This window comes from Periplaneta americana, chromosome 9 (assembly GCF_040183065.1).
Source record: "Periplaneta americana isolate PAMFEO1 chromosome 9, P.americana_PAMFEO1_priV1, whole genome shotgun sequence".
NCBI lineage: Eukaryota > Metazoa > Arthropoda > Insecta > Blattodea > Blattidae > Periplaneta > Periplaneta americana.
The window spans coordinates 95,567,622-95,590,920 of NC_091125.1; the positions used below are offsets into that span (position 1 = coordinate 95,567,622).

Here is a 23,299-nt window from a genome sequence, read left to right on the forward strand (position 1 = left end):
GCTTCTCTACCCTTTCAGGAGGCTAAGCACTGATAGAGGTAACTTCTTTTTCTTATGTTCTTTGACCATCGGTTCTCTGTAGGTGGAAATCATTGGGTCACTTGAGACCAGCAACCGAAGGAGCACATCTCTGTAGGACACAGAAGAATGCAGATTCTAGACCTTCCAGGATACGAACTAGAAATTTTTCATAGTAATTTAAATTCCACTGAAGAACATAAATTTGCAGAGGCCTGGTGAATCTGTTAATAACAGTTGGACGCAACAGGCTTTTCAAAGCCACAGCATTAGAGACATTAAAGGAGAAGTCTCTTTAAAAATTTCATTTAATGTCATGTACATAACATCAATTATAAAAATGAAGAAAATCCAAACATATGTACATACAGTAATCATTTATACATAATATATACTTACTGTAACATATCACTGTTCACAGCTATCACATAAATATTTACAAACATACAGCCAGGTTATATAGAAAATCCATATGCACTTCATGCAAACATAGTATTCTTTGTTGTTCGTCTCTAAGATGAACATTTTAGGCCTTAGTAGTTCCAAGAAAAGAAAACAAGCCTACTTCTCACAAAGATGAGGTCAATGTTTGCTTCCATCAAGCTGCTCAAAATCTTTGACAGCAAGAGCCCATTTTTTGGATAACTGTGATAACTCAACTCCTCTTCAGGTACGTCTCATACAATTGGAGCAGTGAAAGAGGTGTGCGAGGCGTGACCAACTGAAGGGCTGACATAAAATGCCTATGCATCACATTCGTTGCTGTAATGTCCTCTTCCAAAGCCTTGAGTGCTGCCTCATGGCACACGGCCAGCACCTGAAACATCAAGATAAAAGCTAAAATGCTACATTCATATCAACTTTAAGAATTAAAAAACTCCAAGACAGAAGTTTCGATACAAAAACAGGGATCACGAATAATATAAAGGTTAAAGTGGCTTCTAAAAAACAGCGAAAAGAATAATTGCACACAATTTTTAATGTCAAACTTGGTTTTATGAACAGACAATCTTCTTCAATACAGAGAGTTTTAAAGAAAAAAAAAGATCTAAGAGGACTGCATTATGTATGCAGTTATATGTTCAACTATGTCAGTTGTATGTTCAACTATGTAAGCAAGTTTTAATCCTGGTTGAGCGTAAGAGAAGGCCTTACGATCTTAACTCTGCCAGGTTAAATAAAGCCATTATTATTATTATTATTAAAAAAAGACAAACATGAAAATGTTAATGCCAAAGCCAACAACAGTTTACAATAAACGACTATTAAAAACTACTTCAAATGCAACTGACCTCTGCCCCTGAATAACCCTCTGTTCTCCTCACCAACTCGTCCACTTGAACATCTGGAGTCACAGGCATTTTGCGCAGCTGCAGTTCTAAAATCTCACAGCGAGTGTCATTATCTGGGAGAGGCACATATACTACACGGTCCAGCCTGCCTGGCCGCAATAAAGCCTGCAATGACATTAAATGGAGACAGAAAGTTAAGAAACAACGATAATAAGGGGATAATAATAATAATAATAATAATAATAATAATAATACACCAACAGAAATGGATAGAACATTGTCACTCCATACATATCACATAATAATAAGAAGAGACAACAAAGAGGTGTGCATTAACAGTAAATGTTTCAATATTATCACACACAAAGGTTACAAAAATATAAGCAGATAATATCTCTCAATACAGGCATTAAAAAATTATTTAAATTAACCTCAGAACAGAGAAAACAGCTATACTGGAAACTTGTCTGTCATACTTAGTTAAACATATTAAGAAGTGTAATCAAGGCCACGATGACGACAATAATAATAATAATAATAATAATAATAATAATAATAATAATAATAATAATAATAATAATAATAATAATAATATAATAATAATAATAATAATAATAATACCTTGTCAATCCGATCTGGTCTGTTTGTAGCACCAACAACGGTGACATTTCCCAATGGCTCCACTCCATCTAGTTCAGTTAGCAGCTGTGCCAGAACACGCTCTTGCACATTACTGGCCCCTGATCCTGCTGCTCCACTCCGCTCACCTCCTAGAGCATCTAGCTCATCAAAGAACACAATCGCTGGTGCCACTTGCCTAGCTCTTCGGAACAACTCTCTCACTGCCCGCTCTGATTCACCAACCCACTTACTGAACAACTCAGGACCCTGAAAGAGAACAACTTCCTTAACCTGAAGAAGAAGAAGAAGAAGAAGAAGAAGAAGAAGAAGAAGAAGACAGATCCAACCACCAGTGCAATGTAGTGACCATGTGACAAGCATGCCTGAAAATTGTCCTTAATAAATTTCTACAAGTTACCATGCTTGCCACTGGATCCCACGCTCACAGGTTGAAACTCAACAGTATGATGAATTGTTAAGGGAGAATAAAAATTGTTGGTGAGGCTTCTTACAGAGGGGAAGTAAAAACAAGATATCTTGTAATGGATTTACAACATATAAAAAGAAGAAGAATCCAAAGAATTTAAAGGCTGAAAGGCTGTTTCTTGCCCATGTCGAAATTCATCTCAGCAAGTCATTATCATAGTGTAGGAGGAAATTATTAATCCATCTTTTAAATTTGTAAATACTATAATGCTAGACAACCAGAGAACATGGCTAATAATTTTTTTGGTCTAATGGCGAGTACTTGACTGTTCGTCATTCACCTATATGAAGCCAGTCGTGTAGACCAATTTATCAACAGACTCGTTGCCCAGGGTGTGCCATAAGAGGCTGTCTATGCTACACCCGCTATTAGATGAAATGATGAAGATTTGTAGGGATGCCACGGGAGAACCGGAGAAAACCTCTGTTACCTGGGCTTGCTCAACACAGGTCATAATAATTGCTCTAGTCACTGGACTGCCGTAGTACCTATATGGCTAATAAAAAGTCCCAAATAGTAAGTCTGTTTGGATACTAATCAAATTAATTTATATAATATTATAAAACTTCGCGATATATTACTCGTATCTGCAGATTGCAATGAAGTATTTAAAGAAAGGAGTAATTATGACTTTTCATTGCTGCAGATGTCAGAAACAGTACAATTCCACTATGTTTCATAAGGAGCTAACACCTAATTACACTATGACTGAACCATTTCTTGTTATTCTGTAATGAACAAACAAAAACTGTATATAGAGACTATTTTTTTAATTGGTTATTTAACGACGCTGTATCAACTACGAGGTTATTTAGCGTCGATGAGATTGGTGATAGCAAGATGGTATTTGGCGAGATGAGGCCGGGGATTCGCCATAGATTACCTGGCATTCACCTTACGGTTGGGAAAAACCTCGGAAAAAACCCAACCAGGTAATCGACCCAAGCAGGCATCGAACCCGCGCCTGAGAGCAACTTCAGACCGGCAGGCAAGCGCCTTAACCAACTGAGCCATGCAGGTGGCTTTATAGAGATTATGAAATCTACTGTTATTAATTTTGTTTACATCGATACAAACACTATAAAATCTATTGTTGTTAAATGCCCACCATAATCTTCCCAGATGCTGTCGTTCATTAATGCCTCCGGATATGGTCACGTAAGATCTTTCTGGGTATTGTTAATTATAATATCGCAGTATCAGAGGCAATTTTCGCATAGTTCCAACTTTAATAATACTATTGCTCACATTCGAGGTTTCAGTTGCAACAGCAGTGAACAATACAAAAGTCATTAGTTCAGTGCAATAAGGTTATTTTATACGCCACAGAATTACTGTAGCATATTAATCCCAGATTAGCTTCCCTCCTAGAGGAAGATGAACTTTGGATTGTAACGTTTTGTGCCTTTCCTGTAGGCTTAACTGTTGTTCTGTAGCCGTTGCCAACTTTTGAATTTCAGTATTCTGCTGTGATGAATTTAGTTATGTGAATTGTTTTGTTTTTGTCTCATTGTACCTCATTTTCTTTTATTGGCTATTCAGCAACAATGTAACAACTGCGCAGTTTTCTAGAGTCAATGGTATCAGTGATAGTATGAGAAATTCGAGGATTTGCCAGGGGATTACCTCATATTCGCCTTACATTTGAGGGAAGTTCGGGAAAATTCCAATTGGGTAATCAGTCCAAGTAGGATTCGAACTCATGCCCAAATGCAGCCACGGACCATGAATCCTACTCGCTAACCTCAGACTAGATTGGTGGTTGCGTCCTTTCTTGGCAAAGCTAGCCAGCAATTTCATTCCCAATCTTGATACAATGAAATTACACATTCTGGTATCTATGAAAATAAATATGTATATTATGCTAAGGACATGAACTTTCAATAAATTCCACCACCCTTGGCCAGGTTTGAATCCACAAATGCCAGGTTGAATGGTAAACATGTAACTACTCAACCACAATGAACAACATATCTCCCTCATTTCAACTACAAATTTTACTCTAGTTGCAAACATAATTTCTTAATATCTAGCTGCTTTGTGCGTATTACCTTTATAGAGAGGAAGTTCAGTTTGCTCTCAGTCGCAAGAGCCTTTGCAATCATTGTTTTCGAGCATCCCGGTGGTCCAAACATGAGCACTCCCCGTGGAGGAGATATGCCAAGACGAGCAAAAGCTTCAGGATGCTTCAGAGGCCATTCCACTGCCTGACGTAGTTTCAGTTTGAGTTCGTGTTGCCCTCCTATGTCACTCCACCGAACCTGCCAATTAGCACACTTTATCAACTATACGAAATTTCAAACGGAATATAGCAAGTTGGGAAATTTGTTCATATAGTTAACAGATATATAAAGAATTATAACATTTAGAGAAAGGAAAACTGTCGATTTAAGAAAACTTCTTCGTTTTATTTTTGATACACAAGAGCAAATCGTTCTTGGTGCTCTAGTGATATGTCTTTCACTGAGTCAGTAGACGTTCGTGGATTCAAACTACTGAGGAGCAATAAAATTCCTCAGAAATATTTCCTTCAGAAGAGAAGAGAAACTAGAGGTCCCTTGTCTTAAATATAAGTGAATAAAATAATCATAATTCAGACAATATCACTCTCCACCTTTCGACCTCCTTACTGATTTCTCCCAGCTTCCAAGGATTGTAGGTTTTAAGGAATGTGAAAAGAGACCACAGTTAGATGTGCATTAAAAATACAGGTTTCATGGCGATATCACGTACTTTCTTATTTATGCAATGTGTAATAATTCAGTTGTTTTAGTATGTCACCAATGGTATTTTGAATTACCATTAAAAGATATACAAATAAAATCTTTACTGTGCATTCAAACAATAAGATCTGCAATACAACAACATACATTTTTATAATCTCAAAAAGTAAGATATTTAGCTTAAACTATAAACTGTACTGTTTAAATAGATGTATGTAATTAATTAATATTTATTTATTTATCTAATGGCTAGTAATTAGTTAATATAGGAACTTTTACAAAAAACATTAAACAGAACTATAATAAAATCATCTGGGAAAGCAACAGGAGTTGATGGAATCCCCATTGAATTGGTGAATGCTTGGGTGGAGACAAGAAGGAAATTCTATCACTATGCTACGATATATATGAAAAAAGGCGAATGGCCTAAAAATTTTACAGAAACAGTGTTGATTCCAATATTGAAGACAAATAATGCCAAGAAATGTAAGGAGTTCAGGACTATTAGCCTGATACTGCACTCGGCGAAGATTCTCTTGAGAATACTGAATAGACGTTTATATTCTAAGATGGAAGAACAGTTGGAAGAACAGCAATTTGGCTTCAGGAAGGGAAAAGGTACGAGAGATGCGATTGGACTGCTACAAACAATCGGCGAAAGATACCTAGAGAAGAATAAAGAAGTGTATATAGTATTTGTGGACCTAGAAAAGATGTTTGACAGAGTAGATTGGAATAAACTGATGGGGATCCTAAAGAAAATTGGAGTGGATTGGAAAGAGAGAAGGCTATTCAGTAATCTATATGAAACAACGAATCAAAGTCAGGATAGGAGAAGAAATGTCTGAAGGAAGTGAAATAGGGAGAGGAGTACGCCATGGATGCCCTTTATCACCTACTCTGTTCAACATCTACTTGGAAGATTTAGTGAAGAACTGTTTTCAGAACATGGCAGGAGTGATAGTAGGAGGAAGAAGAATAAAGTGCATAAGATTTGCTGATGATATGGCTTTGCTAGCAGAAGAAGAGATGATAGGCCTACTAAGGGATATGCTACAGGAGCTAAATGACAGCTGTGAACAGTATGGGATGAAGATAAATCCAAATAAGACAAAGACCATTGTCATGGCAAGAAAAAAAAAAAGAAGGTAAACTTGCGAATTCTAAATGAGGCAGTAGAGCAAGTGGACAGCTTCAAATACTTGGGGTGTACTATAAGCAGTAACATGAGCTGCTGCCAGGAAGTCAAAAGGAGGACAGCAATGGCCAAGGAAGCTTTTAATAGAAAAAGGAGCATCTTTTGCGGACCTCTGGAGAAAGAACTAAAGAAGGGACTAGTGAAGTGCTTTGTATGGAGCACAAACGTGGACATTATGACGAAGTGAAGAGAAGTGACTAGAAGCATTTGAAATGCGGATATGGAGAAGAATGGAATATAGGAAGTGGACAGACAAAATAAGAAATAAACCTGTGTTGGAAAGAGTGAGTGAAGAAAGAATGATGTTGAAACTGATCAGGAAGAGAAAAAGGAATTGGTTGGGTCACTAGCTGAGAAGAAACTGTCTACTGAAGGACGTACTGGAAGGAATGGTGAATGGAAGAAAAGTTTGGGGCAGAAGAAGATATCAGATGATGACATTAAGATATATGGATCATATGAGAGACAATGAGGAAGGCAGAAAATAGGAAAGATTGGAGAATGCTGGGTTTGCAGTGGAAGACCTGCCCTTGGGCAGAACACTAAATGAATGAATATATATATGAATTACTTCTTAAATATAATATAATCTTAGCCATTATGAAGACTGTGTGTGTATCTAATGCTTACCCACGTCACTTGCGTGATTCGGGTTCCGCATATTGCGGATAGATGGCAGGACTGTGACCCATTTTCAAGTTTATGAAGACTGTGTAATCTAAAAATTCTGTATTGTTCTGCGAAAATTTTGCTTCTCTATAGTCTTAGAAATTACTTCTTTCTGTATACTTTCTTTCTGCCAGGACAGCAGAATCATTCAGAATGCTCATTCTTAAAAGACTAGCCACCACTAATTCTAATAGCCCCTTGCAATATGTGGGTGAATATTCATAATAGCATACAACTTCGTAACTTCTCCTTCAACATTTGCTTTCCTAGTATTACCACTTATTTGACAAGAAAGTACCATACTTACAATCTCATTGTAAACCATTAATATAAATAAATATACCGTTTATACACGAATACTCCACGCCATCGAATAATCCGCGCACCTTAATTTTAGGAGAGATAATTTAAAAGAAAAAAAAAATTGGCTGTAATTAGTGTTTTATTTACAAGAAATTAATCCTACATAATCATGTAGTCAAAACTAAATAAAAGATCAATTTGCTTTAAGAAACACGTCATAATCTTCACAGCCAATCAGGAAGAAACCATCCAATGTCTCACCTCTCATGCCATCTACAGGAGAGATGAACGTTTTTGTTCTGTCCACGATTTCCAAAGGAAAGAGTCCTGTGAGTTGTTCGTTGATGATTCAATAGAATAGTTGGAATCTCATACTGGGAAGAATCATTAGAATCAATTTATAATGTATGATCGAATTGCTGAATCGACTTATGAAAAAAAATTGTGTTGCCCAACTCTACATCACACAGACCGAGATGCGAGGCTGGACAATGCTATAGTATAATGAGATCCAGTGTTTGAGATGAAGCGGTACCAACCTTATTTCAAATAATATGCACACCCCAGTTTTTCTTCACTAAATTCCGGAAAAAAAATGCGCGGAGTACTCATGTATATATGGTATATTTCATTACGAACAAAGCTTCTACTCACGTACATCTGGCACCTCGACAAGCACCTCCCTCATGGCACTGGGCTTCACCTGGCCCATGGCCCAAGCCAGGTTCTCTATACCAACAGTCACGCATGTGCATCTGACTGCATGCATAGCTGCTCGTGAGCACAGTGCTGCCAGGTCTGCCCCCACAAATCCATGTGCTGCATAAGCCACCTTTTGTAGCTCTTCATCTGTTACTGCATGGGGTACAGCAGCCAGAAGCTTGTGAAGAATATCCAAACGACCCTCTGGACTTGGAACACTGATCTCAATCTCTCGATCCAACCTGACAACAAATTGCAACATAGTCCCAGAACTGCAGGAAAAAAAAAAAAAAAAAACCCACGCACACACGCACACACACACACACACACACGCATTCCCTTTTTATCTCTCTTTCTCAAACGCACACACACCTGCGTAATAATAATGAAGTATATTTAAAATCTTAATTTCTCAATGTGGTCTGCCTAAAGGTACGGTCACACGTCGCTACTTTTGCTGCGCAACTTTTGTACTGCAGCTGCAAAAGTTGCGTGTCGTGTTCACACGTAAGCCAAAAGTAGTGCGCTGCACGCTACTTTTCATGCTGCGCAACCCGAGTGCACTAAAAGTTGCAACTGGAAGTTGCAAGTCTGTTCACACACAAGGCGCTACTTTTGCACCCGCAGTCATGCTGCAGGTTTCCATCTCCATGTTGACTTCTCAATATACATTTTGTGGTTATGTTCGCATTATTAATAAACTCATGCAAAAGCTTACTTATCTATTATTTGCTTTTCTGTCCTAACTAGTATTCAGAAATTGGCATTATTTTTACTGTAAAGCTTTTAAAAACGCCTATATACTTCAATGATAACGAACAGCATATTCACGTAATCAATGTTGGCAACCCTCCTGTTTGAAACTACGCTACAGAAAATTAAAAAAGTGATTTATATCGTCAGCAAATATGCTCAGACTGTGTTATGCATTTAATAACTGTTACAAATAATTTATTTTCATCACATCTAACATTAAAATACATCCAAACAATAAAAGTATCATTGGCACATTTGGGTGGCAACAATGATCGCAACAGCAGCAAAAGTTTCAACAAAACCGATATCAAAAATGCTGCGGCTGCAACCCTGAGAACCCTGTTCACACATCGCTACTTTTAAGCTGTGCACAGCATGGAAAAGTAGCGAGCAGCAGGTTCGGCAGCCACTACTTTTCAGGTTGCACCATTGTTCACACGTCGCAGTACAAGAGTTGCGCAGTTTTTTGTACTGCATCGCTGCAAAAGTAGCGACGTGTGACCGTACCTTAAGAGATCTAGAAGGTGAATAATTACCAGCCAGTAAGAACATGGGCATTTTTCACACCTTTATTACATTGTTACTAAGCTGCTATTGCTCCTACTGTTCGTCTACTTCCTCTTTTTCTTCTCATCATCATCACCACCATCACTATCATCATCATCATCATCATCATCATCATCTTCTCCTAGTCCTATAATGTGGCTCAAATGAAATTGTTCTGCTTCCAAAGATAGTGAATCCAGGACAATTCCTGATACGAAAATTGAGATTTATCTCCCTCAATAGTGACTGGACGTGTGTTTTTCATCTTGTGTTGCCTTACATAGTAGTCAAGATATGTTGACCACACGAGCAGGGAGTCCAATTATTACCACTCTAATGTTGGCTCATAATACTCACAACTTCACATCTTCATTGCTCTTATTCGTCTCTTAGTTATTTTTCTTCCACTCATGTTCTTCTCTTCCTCTTATTTCCTATTTCCACTTCACTTTTTAATCTTCTTCTTCTTCTCACTTTTTTTTTCTTCTACTTCTATATATCACCATTTCTTTTCCTTTTTGACTTATTCTTCTGTTTCTTTTTTCTTCATTCCCTATTTCTGCTTCTTTTTTAGTAATGTTCGCCTAATTCTCCCAACCTAAACACACAAAGCTACTAATATTACTGTACCTGCCTGGTCGCCGCAAGGCAGGATCTATAGCATCAGGCTTGCTTGTGGTCGCTATCACCAGCACTGCAGTGCTGCTCTGATGCAGGGCGTCCAGTAGAGTGAGCAATGTAGCCACCACACGCTTGTCTTGCTCAGAACCTCCACTGCCATCACTTCCTCGTTTTGGACAAAGTGCATCAACCTGGAACAAAAACAGAACTCACAACTTACTAATATATGCTTCAGTAATTTACAAGAAAAGTTACCAAACACGGCAAAAACAAAATTGTGCAATATTATAACTCCGAAGTACAAACAAAAAGTATTCTTTTTATTCTGTATTATCTCAATTTGTGCCACTAAATTAATCTATCATTAACAACTAGCAGTGAATACAGCAATGTTGCTACATAGTATAGACTAAATAAGCACGATTTGAGAATGATAATTATCAGGGCCCAGATTTTGATGACCTAAAAATTCTTCAAAAATGACTCTAAAATTTAATGAAAATGGAATTTTTATTTTAATTAATAATTGTTTATATTGAGAAGCACGAAGGAGAATGACTTCATTGTTAAATCAAGAGCATTAGATACATACATAATTGTTTATATTAAACTACTGTACAAAAGCTATAGAGTAACGATTATTGAATTAGTAGGCATACATACTTAATTTTTAACAATTAGAAAAGTAGAAAACAAGAACGAAATTAACGAATTAATTTAATTAATTAGGTAATTTGAATAATTAATTAAAAATCTACAGTCTGAGAGCATCATTTTCCTCTTTGGAACTTCTGTAAAGAATGAAAGAAAAAAAATTAGGACTTGAAATGTTAGATTACAGTAGCTGAGTAAAATATAGTTTGTTTTAGCGAGTGATAGGGAGCTGGTCCATTGCCTCATCCCCCAACCTGGAAATTAATTGTTGCGAAACACATAAGAATATGAGAATGTATGTGTCATCTTCATGAAACCTATTATTTCTATACCTCGTCTAGCAAAATAATGCTGGGTGCCCGCTGGCTAGCTGATCTGAACACTTGACGCAGCCTGGCCTCTGTCTCACCCAAGAATTTACTGTAGATTTCAGCACCACTGACTGTAATGACGGATGCCCCACTATCAGAAGCTGCAGCTTCTGCCAGCATGGTCTTGCCTGTGCCAGACACTCCAAACAGCAGCACACCCCGCACAAGAGGCAGACCTGTAAGTGAACATCTCTGATTACCATTTGCAACAAATATAAAATCATAACTATCATGAATTTTAAAGTTGATAAGCAATGTCAATACAAACTTACGAGTTATAATGGTCTGAATTCAGACACATATTTGGGGGTTTGCGGTAGACGAACATTGAAAGGAAAGAAGAAACAAAGAAAGAGAAAAACAAACAGAAGGAAAAAGGAAGAATGAGAGGAAATAGAGAAAGATGAAGGAAGAGTGGAAAAAAGAAATACTGAAGGAAAGAAGAGAGAAGGAAAGCAAAAATATGGGAAAGAAGAAAGAGTGATACAAAGGAAGAAAATATCAAATGGAAGGGAAGAATAAGAGATTGAAAGGAAAGAAGAAAAGAGGAAATAATGGAAAGGAAGAAAGAAACACTCAAAGAAACATACGGGAAAAGAACAAAAACCTAACGAGAAAATCCAGATATAAAAAAAAGGAAGTTGAAAATTAATATTTGACTTCACAAAGTTTATAAATAGTTACATCGTTATTTTTGCCTCTGGTCGCACACATCTACTTAAGTGAGGAGGAGGAGGAGGAGGAGGAGGAGGAGGAGGAGGAGGAGGAGGACGAAGAAGAAGAAGAAGAAGAAGAAGAAGAAGAAGAAGAAGAAGAAGAAGAAGAAGAAGAAGAAGAAGAAGAAAGAAACAAAGGCAACAAGAAATAAAAAGCTGAAGAGAAAATGTGAAGAAAGGAAAAAATGAAGACTGAAGATTAATGAAAAATGTTTTGAAATGGTTAGACTATAATGTCTGCCTATAATCACACACAATCATTGAAATAAAGCATGAAACAGAGCAACACAACACAAACCTTGCACAAGAGAAGCACTCCTTAAAGCCAGTTGTATGATATCACGAAGCTCTTCAATCACACACTGCAGACCACCAATTGAAGACAGGGCACAAGCACTTATGCTTTGTTCATCCTCTCTCTTGTCACATGACTTCGGAGATTCGATAATCCACTTTGTGCTGTCTACAATTCTACAGAATTCACTAGCTACATCAGGTGAGATTGTCAACTTCCTCACCTCTTCTGAAAGCTCAGAGATAGTGTCTGGTGATATCACATCTGAAACAAATCATCTATGCCATACAACACAAAACGCAGGAAGTCAGTACACCAGACACTCTTAGAGTCTGTTGCATAGTCAATAGGTCAGTCTGACAGATTTTTGACCTGCTGGTTGGTCAATATATCAATAAATTGATTAGTACGTCAGTAACTTTGTCAGTTAGTAGGTCAGTCACTCTGAGAGTCAGGTGGTCAGCCAACTGTGTAGTCAAGAAGTCAATTAGATCAATCAGTCCACCAGTCTGTCAATCAGTTTTGACATGGATGAGGAAATGTTGCCTGGAGCCCTCTTATTATTTTTGGGTATAATTCTTTGAAATGCTGTAATCTATGAAATGAGACCATCAGGTTATTCCCATTCCCAAGACAGTTAAACTAAAAATCTTACCATTCTTAAAACCCATCACACTTTCCCAGCTAAAATCCACCAACTCAGTACATGATGGCAATTATACTTACTTACTTATGGCTTTTAAGCAACCCGTATATTCATTCCCGCCCTCACATAAGACCGCCATCGGTCTCTATTCAATGCAAGATCAATCCAGTCTCCATCATCACATCCCACCTTCCTCAAATCTATTTTAATATTATCCTCCCATCTACGTCTCGGTCTCCCAACTAACACTCTATATGCATTTCTGGATTTGCCCATATGTGCTACCTGCCCTCCCCATCTCAAACATCTGGATTTAATGTTCCCAATTATGTCAGATGAAGAATACAATGCGTGGAGTTCTGCGTTGTGTAACTTTCTCCATTTTTCTGTAACTTCATCCCTCTTAGTGCCAAATATTTTCCTAAGAACCTTATTCTCAAACACCCTTAATCTCTGTTCCTCTCTCAAAGTGAGAGTCCAAGTTTCACAACCATACAGAACAACCGGTAATATAACTGTTTTATAAATTCTAACTTTAAGATTTTTTTAACAGCAGACTAGATGACAAAAGCTTCTCAATGGAATAATAACACGCATTTCCCATATTTATTCTGTGTTTAATTTCTTCTCGAGTGTCATTTATATACATCATGGCAATACCTTCGTTAAAAGTAAATATATGAGACCTCCACTATTTACTTCCTTTCAGAGCCCACACATCTGCACAGTGATATTAAATCATCTTCTTACAGAGACAGTCACCTCAACACACCATGTTCGCACCTCTGATCTGCTTCACTGTGAGATATATATCCCTGCCATAGTGCTGCAGACAGAGCCTATTCCCCCTCTGCAAGACTCTGTGTTGATACTTCCACTGTAGCAGGCCAGGAAGGTCGTCAAGTGCGCCATCCAGTTTCTCCGTCATCTCAACATAAATAGTTCCGGCTGGAGCAGGTTGATTCAGAAGCTTCCTCACTATCACGTGGCTGCCACAGCCTCTGCCCCAGTGCAATTCAACAGCTGTAACAGTTGAGTGACAGGTAGGTAAGTGGATACAGGACTCTTAAAAAATGTAATAGAATATCACTATGTTAATTTTGCATGAAAATAAAGCGTGTGTGGTGTAAAATTATAAGATTACATTAGTTTCTCATTGCATATTTTACTAAAATCTGTGTTACCTGGTTTGGTCATGAGGACAGACACTAGACTCTTCTCAATTGTAGGCCAAGCTGTCTTCACAACAGACATTCCTTGCACCTCCACTATGACTGGATCACCAATGCAAATGTCACACAATTGGAGGGCTGACTGAGCAAGAAGCACTAAGTCCTCGCATTCTGCCTTTGGCACATTCTTCATGCCATCTGCATATAAAAAGTCGCATGTTCTAAGAATTTATCATGTTAAACAAAATTATAATATTCCAGAGGCCTACAAGGGCCACTTTAATAGGTCAATGTATTAAAAAAACTAAAAAGGAGAATAAAAAGTTGATGAAGAGGAATATTAATTGAAACAGGAGGAAAAAGAAAAGAAAGTGTATAAAAAGAAGAGAAAGAGGAAGAAAAGAGAAATGGAAAAGGAGAAGCAGAGCAGGATCATTGTTATTGTTTTCTATTTAACCAATTATTTAGCAGTGCTGTAACACTTTGCAATTATCTCGGTGGAACTGGTGTTAGTAAGATCTCATGGGGTTACCTGACATTCGTTTTACAGTTGAGAAAACCCTCGAAAAAATTCCAACCAAGTAAAGTAATTAACCCAAGCAGGATTCGAACCCATGCCCAAGCACAGTCTCGGAACACGAGCCCATCTCACTATCCCATGAGCTATGCCAATGGCCACAATGAAGCGAATGAGGAGAGAAGAAAATGTGGAAAAGAAGGAATATGAGAATGAAAAAAATATGCAGAAGTAGGAAGAGAATGAGGCCTCTATCACCATGGTATGGTGAGTCCTCAGCTTGTGGATAGAGGAGACAGCCTCCAGATATGGAGGGTAGCTGTGAATATATTGAATAAGCTGTTGAGGACAGCCTATAAGAGGTGGTCCTCCAGTTTGGCAGTTGAGCAAAGGGCTAACAATCCATTACCGTAAAAAAGAGCTTGTTACGAAACCCCATAAACCTCGGAGTGACCACAGCAAAGGAATAAGAATATGAGATTTGGTACTTGTAATGTCACGAGTCTTTATAGAGCAGGAGGGGTAACATTAGTAGCAAAAAATTAGCTAGATACAGAATAAACTTTGTGGAAGTACAGGAGGTTAGAGTAGATGGGAATGGCTTATCACAAATAGGAGATTACTTGTTGTTCTATGGGAAAAGAAACAATAATCACCAATTAGGAACAGGATTCTTTATTCATAAAAGAATAAAATCAGCAGTAAAAAAGGTCGAATTTATCAATGACAGGTTACTGTATTTCGTACTTAAGGGTAGATTGTGCGATGTAATAGTTCTAATGCTCACACCCCTACAGAAGAGAAAAATGACCATATAAAGGATAGATTCTATGAGGGATTTAGAAGTAAATCCCAAAAAGACAAACTATATTATTATGTCTCGCGACTAGAAGGTAGTACGAAATGGAAATATAAAAATTGGAAATTTATCCTTTGAAGAAGTGGAAAAATTCAAATATCTTGGAGCAACAGTAACAAATATAAATGACACTCGGGAAGAAATTAAACGTAGAATAAATATGGTAAATGCCGGTTATTATTGGTTGAGAAGCTTCTGTCATCCAGTCTGCTTTCAAAAAAACTGTCAGAATTTATAAAACAGTTATATTACCGGTTGTTCTGTATGGTTGTGAAACTTGGACTCTCACTTTGAGAGAGGAACAGAGGTTAAGGGTGTTCAAGAGTAAGGTGCTTAGGAAAATATTTGGGGCTAAGAGGAATGAAGTTACACAATGCAGAACTATACGCATTACATTCTTCACTTATCACAATTAGGAACATTAAATTCAGACGTTTGAGATGGGTAGGCCAAGTAGCACATATGGGTGAATCCAAAAATGTGTATAGAGTATTAGTTGGGAGGCCTGAGGGAAAAAGACTTTTGGAGAGGCTGAGATGTACATGGGAGCAAAATATTAAAATGAATTTAAGGGAGGTGGGATATGACGCTGGGGACTGAATTAATCTTGTTCAGGATAGGGACTGATGGCGAGCTTATGTGAGGGCAGTAATGAACCTCTGGCTTCTGTAAAAGCCATTTGTTAGTAAGTAAGGAAGAAAGAGAATGGGGAGGAAGAGGAGACAAAACTAGTAGAATGGGGGAATAAAGAGACTGCTATGAATATTTTCTATGTTGCTCTTTAGATTTACAGAAGATTTTCTCCACAAAGGATCAGTCCTGTGATGGGGATGCTGGTGTCCCAAAATGTGCTCCTCTTAAGGAAGAAGAGTTCTGTAGTATGACAAACGTTTACAAAATAGGGTTTATTGCTACTGGTTACCATGTGATCTAACTTCCTCCAGAAGCCCATGCAAGACCCCATCCTTGATGTAACCATGACTCCATGCATCTGTAGCTGGTGGGCACGAGCTCTCTGCATGAGACACCAGATCCTTCTGTGACACAATCACTTTACATGCTTCACACAGGTTCCATGGGGAGATCGACTTTCTGGCTTTGGGTGGCATCGCAGGTTTCTACTGAAAGATAACAGTAGTTATTTCTTAGTGTTAAATAGCACAAGTTCCAATATTTATTTTTTATGTAGGCCTAAACAATAATAATAAAATTCTGTAATACATTAAGATCTACTTAAAAATATATAAGAAACAATCCAGAAATTCTATAAGATAATGAAAATTCTGATGTTTATGTATAAGTTACTGTGAAACATTTATTCTCTTAAGAAGATTTTAAAACACTGGACGCAGCTGAAATGTAATTTGTAAAAGCTATGGTCTGCTGTATATGGCTATATTGATATTGATATTTATTTCTACAACTATTATTTAGTAATGGGTCGCCACCACATCTCTATATTCAGGCTCCCGATAACCTTCTAATTACAATTTCAAATACAACTTTCATCGACGTGTGCTGTCTGCTTATTTTACCTTTGTACTCGTACTATTACAATATATACCCTCTATTGACTATCTACCCTCCTATCATGAAAACTTTCCCATCTTTCCAATGATCGCCTCAACACTTCTTTTGTTTATTTATATTGAAGTACTTCCTCCCCTTCTATCGTTTAAAATTTTCCTGAATTGTACACTATCCTTTACAAACACTAACTATTATCGTAACCTTTCACTTCCATCTCCAATTTACAATCACTTTCAATTCCTCCTGTCACCTTCCTTATAATCTATTATTTCACTCGTCACTAAATCACTTATTCATTTATTCACTTCCTCCTCCGATTACTTTTCGTTTAGTCACTATTATTGTTTGTCTATGGTCGACTCAACACTTCTTTTGTCTACTTACATTGAAATACTTCCTTCCTCCTATCATTTAAAATTTCCCTATTGTACACTAACCTTTGCGAGCACTTTTTATATTAGTAACCTTTCACTTCCACCTCCTATTTAAAAACACTTCCAATTCCCCTGGTCACCTCCCTTATCATCTATTCCTTCTCTAGTCACTAATTCACTTCTTCATTTATTCACTTTATTCTCAGATTACTCTTTGTTAGTCACTATTACAGATTGTACACTTAATGTTTCTATGTCTTTTGCCACTCTTTTATCACTTCCCCCTCTTAAGCACCAACTGTAGTTTTGCAATCCTTTATTTTTTCCTTTCTTCCCCTCACAAGTATTTGGCCTATCTAATTCTTCTTTACTTCCCCTCCTTGTCGACTCAGGACGTCCTCTTTGTTTCTCCTTCCTCTTCTTCTTGTCCTTCAGTCCTTGACCTCTTCTTCCTGCTGTTTCCCTTGTGTTGATCAGCTGTCGCGTCATCCTATCACTTTCACTATTGTCAGCAGTCCTCAGTCCTTGTTGCTTACACAGTGACATTGGCATTATTCGCATCCAGGTATCTCTCTTTCCATGACGTCATTCGTGTCTACTTTCACCATTTCCAAACCTGCTATGTCAGACATTTCTCATATGGTTAATGCCCTCACTTCCGATTGTTCTAAACTCATTGATTCCCATCTTATATCCTTTGATTCACTTTCTTGGCTGCTAATCTCTCTTCTTACGGTTCCATCCATCCTTCCTCCACCCATTTGCCTATTTATTATCTTCCTCATTTCCATTTTTAAGTCCTTCCTATTTATTTCCGTATACTCTGTCTCCATCTCCTTGTAATTTAAGTTTTCTAGACAAAATTCTGGATAAAAAATCTCATTATTGATATTCAATTTATTCCAACAATATAACCTTGCGAAATGTCCATTCTTTCTAGCTGCTCACATAAAACAATCTCCTTCTGTATCTCGTTTCGTAGTCATAATCCATCTCAAGCCGAATACTTGAATTTTTAAAATACTTTCTTTTACTCAAAATTTTTTTCTTCATTAACATACTTTTCATTTTAACCAAGAGAAGCCAATTCAACCCCCTTCCGACCCTGTAGGCTTCTTCAATTTGTTCTTCACTCACGTCCATGTAGAACACCTCTCAACATATCATGAATACAGTCTCGTACGTTGTCACTCTTCTTCTGCTCCATTTCCTCTATGTCGAAAAATACTAAGTTTTTTTTCCTCTACTTATCTTCTCAGAATTTAATTCTCTCTTCATTTGCTTGTTTTCCGGTTGCATTTCTTCCATCTTCCTGCTGAGTTCCTCGATCTTCTATTTCAACTCTTTCATTGTATTCTCCATTATTATGTTCGAATTTTGCTTCATTCCAGTCTATGTCCTCATTATACTGCCTTTTTACTAATGGAGCTTTCCACATACGTCTGTCTCAAACACTGACTGCAACGTATATGGCTATATAAAAATACATAACAATGGCATACAAAATTATTTAAAGTATCCTACAAGTGCAACATCCCTTGAAGAGGGTCCAGGTGATCGTCTGGCAGGAAATGTTAAGTGATTAGCACTCTGTACATGTCAGTCACGGTTACCAAATTATGACTTCTCTTCAGGTTCACAATTGATGCGTAGAGAATATAAAAACTTGTAATTTTGAATAGCTTACAGCTCATCAGCATCAAGAACTTATTCTGCAAGAACTGTTCAACAATGCACGGATACTGGCAGAACTTAGAGATTACATATCTTCATTTGAGCCAGTTCACATAAACTAGTAACAAAAAATTACAGGTATTTAAATTCTGATGATTTTAAGGAAGAAAACATAGCACTGCTAAGCGAAATGATAAAGTTTGAAGATATTTCAGAGTTTATTGCTTGTTGTTACGATGATAAATGGCAGATTAGATGTGTTCTGAGCACTGAAGAGGAAACTGACTTGGTGAAAATCGCTATAGGCAAGCTTCACGGTACGCTTATTTCACTTTCAATTAGACATTTATCAACTTCTTACTCACACCATTATTACTTAAATTGATTTGTATACCACTACTGTAAGGATAATACAGATATATTCATAAATAGGTAAGGATTTTGCCAAATCACTCACATAATTTATCACTATAATATTGTAGTACCAATACATAATAATGTCATACAGAGTGTAATTATCCAACTTTTACTAACAGTTCTGCCTGCAGGAAAGGGAGATGATCCCTTTAATAGAGATGTCAGCCACAAAACTTCCCACAAGAGAAGGTGAGACACACATTTCAACAGATAGGCCTATACCTAGTTCAAAGAAACATAGCCTACAGTATTTTACTATAGAATATTTAAATAAATCTAATCTACTGAGGAATCTCCAGGTGCAAAGAAGGGACAATGTAGTGCTAACTACTGCAAAAGAAAACCTGATCTTTTAAAGACAATGATAAACAAACTAGAACATGAAATGACAGAAATTTTTCCATATGAACAACAGGTTTCAATTGATAGATCTTATTTCTGAAACCAAAATGTGGTAAGTATCTGCAAGGTCGCCATCTTCCCATAATAGAAATCCAGCCTACCGACAACTGTACTGTGGAGTAATGGTTATCATGCGCACACTAATTCAAATCCTGGTTGAGGTTTTTCTGGGGTTTCCCCTCAACCCATTAAGAGCAGATGCTGGGTAACTTTTGGTACTGGACTCTGGACTCATTTCGTTGGCATTATCACCTTCATCTCATTCAGACGCTAAATAACCACAACGTTGATAAAGCGTCGTAAAATACTCAATTAAAAAAAAGAAGTCCAGGGCACATACTTTCTCATTAGAATGTAAAGAGGCTGACAATAAGTATACGTATCAATCATATAAAAACGTTGAATATGTAACTTAATTATATGGTAGGCCTAACCAGTGCTGTCATGATAATTTTTCTCTTGGCCATACGCCTCACCTCTTGTTTTCTCCCCTGAAATATACTTTACTCCCCTCTTTTTCTCTCTCTCTGACTGTCATTTAATGATTTTTTTTATAATATAGAAGAAGTAAAGAAATTGTTTTGCTTTACATTTTAATTGTAAAACAAGCTTGATTTAAAGAATACACCCTGTAGCCCCACAGAAGATGCACACTTGTCTCGATGAATCTTGGAGTGTACATTTGCAACACTTTTTGTTTTTAAACCATTACTTTACATAATTCTGGATTCCAGCGCTGCAGAGGTGGGCAATTTTTTTTTGTGAACATCAAAGAAGGTATAAAATCTAATCTAATCCGAAATAAATATGAGCGAAACTAGCGCTGAGGTAGTTCCAGTGATTTTGGAAGTGAAAATCGTTGAATTTATAGGGGATTTATGGTAATTCGGTAGAAACTGTTGGTCAATATGGCGGACATCATCGAGGATCAGTGATAGGTTAGGTTTGGTTTGTTCAAGCTTTGGTATGCCTACCAAAAACGAAGCTATATGCAAGCATACCAAAAACCTCAACAAATCAAACCTAACCTATCACTGATCCTTGATGATGTCATTAATATCCATCAAAATAGCGAATTACCTGGAATTTTTGTGGAAACGCAATTGATCGTATATGCAAGGCATAATAAAAGTCTAAACTAACCAAACCTAACTTGTCACAGATTCGTATATGCAAGATGTATAAGCGGAGTACGAAGGGAACTATCTCAGCGCTAGTTTAGCCTAAATATGTATTTGATCTGATTCTTCTAAACATTAGGCGAACAGACGCATAATGGGCCTGACAACCACGTTTGTCGTTCTTTTGAATTCCTCCTTTAACCCTCCCTCGTACTTCTTACCCAAATCCTACCTAATCTTGCCACTGACAATAGAATTACTTGTCAGTAAGATGAGGAGGTCGAAGAAGGGTTAAAGAAGGAAACTAAATGTTTCTATACAAAAAATAGTTTAAGGATGGTAGGTACAAGTGAAGTTCAGGCACATTACCCATCTATTTGTCTGGGTCTGAATTTACTATTTATAATAATAGCTGATTACCGGATTACGTTTACAAATAAATATCACACACCTCAACTTATGCCTCATTCGCCTGCTTGCAAGCTTCAGAGTTTCAGATTTCAAGCAGGGAGGAATATTACAATAAATAATTATATTCCAATCCTTATTTCCTTTCCTCCAGAATTCGAAACGTAAACCACGATTTGAATTGAAATCATAAGATACGCTTCATCGTATTCTATTGTTTCAAATGCAAAATCATACACTTGCAAACTGGAAGCAGAACCGAGTATAGATAGTCACAAAGGTCAATACGTAGTAAATATGCATCCATAGATAGTTGCTAACCACCAGGATCGCTAATATCGCCTCATTACAGACAATGCGAAATAGTACCGGCACAGTCTATTGTTCCTAGCACCCTCATAACTCAAGCTTCGGTGGCAGAACCGGCAGAACTGAGATGCCTACAATCTCTTTTGATCTTCTCAGCTACAATCGACGGCGGTGCTACAATCAATTCACTGCTGCGCCCGTGCACGCTGCAATGTTTCGGCGGGTCTTCGTTTTCAATTTTCATTCGGTCATCTTGAAAAACAACTGATGATTATTGTGAAACGCTAATTTCAGTGCGAATTTCTTTGTCTGTGTCGTGAATGTATATCAGAAGAAAGTGGGAAACAGTTAGTGTAATATTTGTGATGCTAGATTTTGCTTTCAAATGAAATTGTGGAAAACATCCTAGATCATATATACTACATATATGATCTAGGAAAACATGAATTGACCGTGTCTTGTACATAGGTAAAGAACGCCTTTAAATTTAATATTTATAATATTTGGAGTTGTTTATAATAGATGCTGGGAGTTACAATTTACAATGAAACTTAGGAAACCTCCCGCGAAATAAAAAGTTTCCCGGGCAGAATTCATAGTCAACACCTATCGTAAGGAAATTCTTAAGCATTTGCTTATAATAATTTCCAATTCATAAATTCCACTGAAGTGAACATTATAACAGTATCAGAAAAAAGTAATTGGACACCGCGCAGAAGGATGGCCTTCCGTCTCATCTCAATAGCTCAAACGACTGGGCATACCTTGCGACTGGGCTATTTGCCGTGTCCTGCGGAAGAGCACGGTTTGCCCCCTATGCCATGAGGTTTTTTTTTTTCATTCACTGAATACGGGAACATTAAAAGGGAGTTTTACAAAGTCCTGGGACCCACGTTTCAGCTTATTTAACAAAAAATGTAATAATCACTACCCAAATCGTATGGGCTATTGATTATTATTAGTCTTCACCTGGGTCCTGTTTCATAAACACAGTAATAATATTAAGTAATAGCATTACAATCATGAAAATAATTTTATTAACCGACTAAATTCTGTTTCATAAACGTTTTGCACGAGTCATAAAATACGTACAGTAATATTATTAATTTCTTAATGAGCGCATTCTATCAGACTTCGGTTGCGAATGGTCATGCATGGTAAACAGTGGTTATAGTGTGTTTGTATCGTTTGCAGCAGATTATTTGAGGTTAAGGCTGACAAACATAACCTATATAGTTGATCTGCACTCTACAGCTATTTATATTATCCTCTCTGTTAACAGTTGTTGAATGAAATAAGTTTTGAAGTACTATGTTTAATAGCAACAATAGAGTAAATCGTAGTATGTGTAAAGGTTTGGGAGACATTTATTTCAGATAAGATTGTAAATCATTGCAACTCGAAGTTATTGTTTGTTATTTGATTCAGTTGATTTACGAGTAAAAGAAACAATTTGATAAATCTAAAATATTGTGAACAGATATTTATCATTGCTAATTGTTCACGTCTCTGCTGTTGTAAAGTTTGCAACTCCAAAAACAGTGTATCAGTGACAGAAGTGTGTGTGTGTGTGTGTGTGTGTGTAAAACTTGCACCTCGTTATCTAAAGAAGTACCGTATGAAAATGTTAAGCAGTGAAAACTTTTGATGATAATATTGTAGCAGCCTTACGGACAGTGTTAACGACAGGGTTAATGGACCCTATAAAGCGTCTTATGCAAGATATTTCAAGTTCCGTTATACTTCGGAATACTGCGCAAGTAGGCCTACTTACATAAAAAAGCTTAAAAAATTATTGGTGCAAGAGTAAATAAATATAAATGCAATAACGACATAAGTACTTACGCGGTGAAGTCGTTCCTAGAAAATATCGTATTTGAGTTTGAATGTGTGGATGT

At 37.1% G+C, this 23,299-nt stretch overlaps 1 protein-coding gene across 1 annotated transcript; it reads right to left on the minus strand.

Moving 5' to 3' along the window:
- Nucleotides 1-308: 308 nt before the first annotated feature.
- On the minus strand, nt 309-21,519 carry LOC138706293 (ATPase family gene 2 protein homolog A). The gene is made up of 12 exons (XM_069835405.1): nt 21,136-21,519; nt 16,089-16,284; nt 13,803-13,988; nt 13,402-13,641; nt 11,976-12,236; nt 10,923-11,137; nt 9,946-10,127; nt 7,970-8,255; nt 4,470-4,679; nt 1,932-2,198; nt 1,311-1,475; nt 309-835 (listed from the first exon to the last, which is right to left on the minus strand). The coding sequence occupies exons 2-12, from the start codon at nt 16,273-16,275 to the stop codon at nt 674-676; spliced, it is 2,361 nt and encodes a 786-aa protein (XP_069691506.1). The 5' UTR covers nt 16,276-16,284; nt 21,136-21,519; the 3' UTR covers nt 309-673.
- Between the last annotated feature and the right edge of the window lie 1,780 nt (nt 21,520-23,299).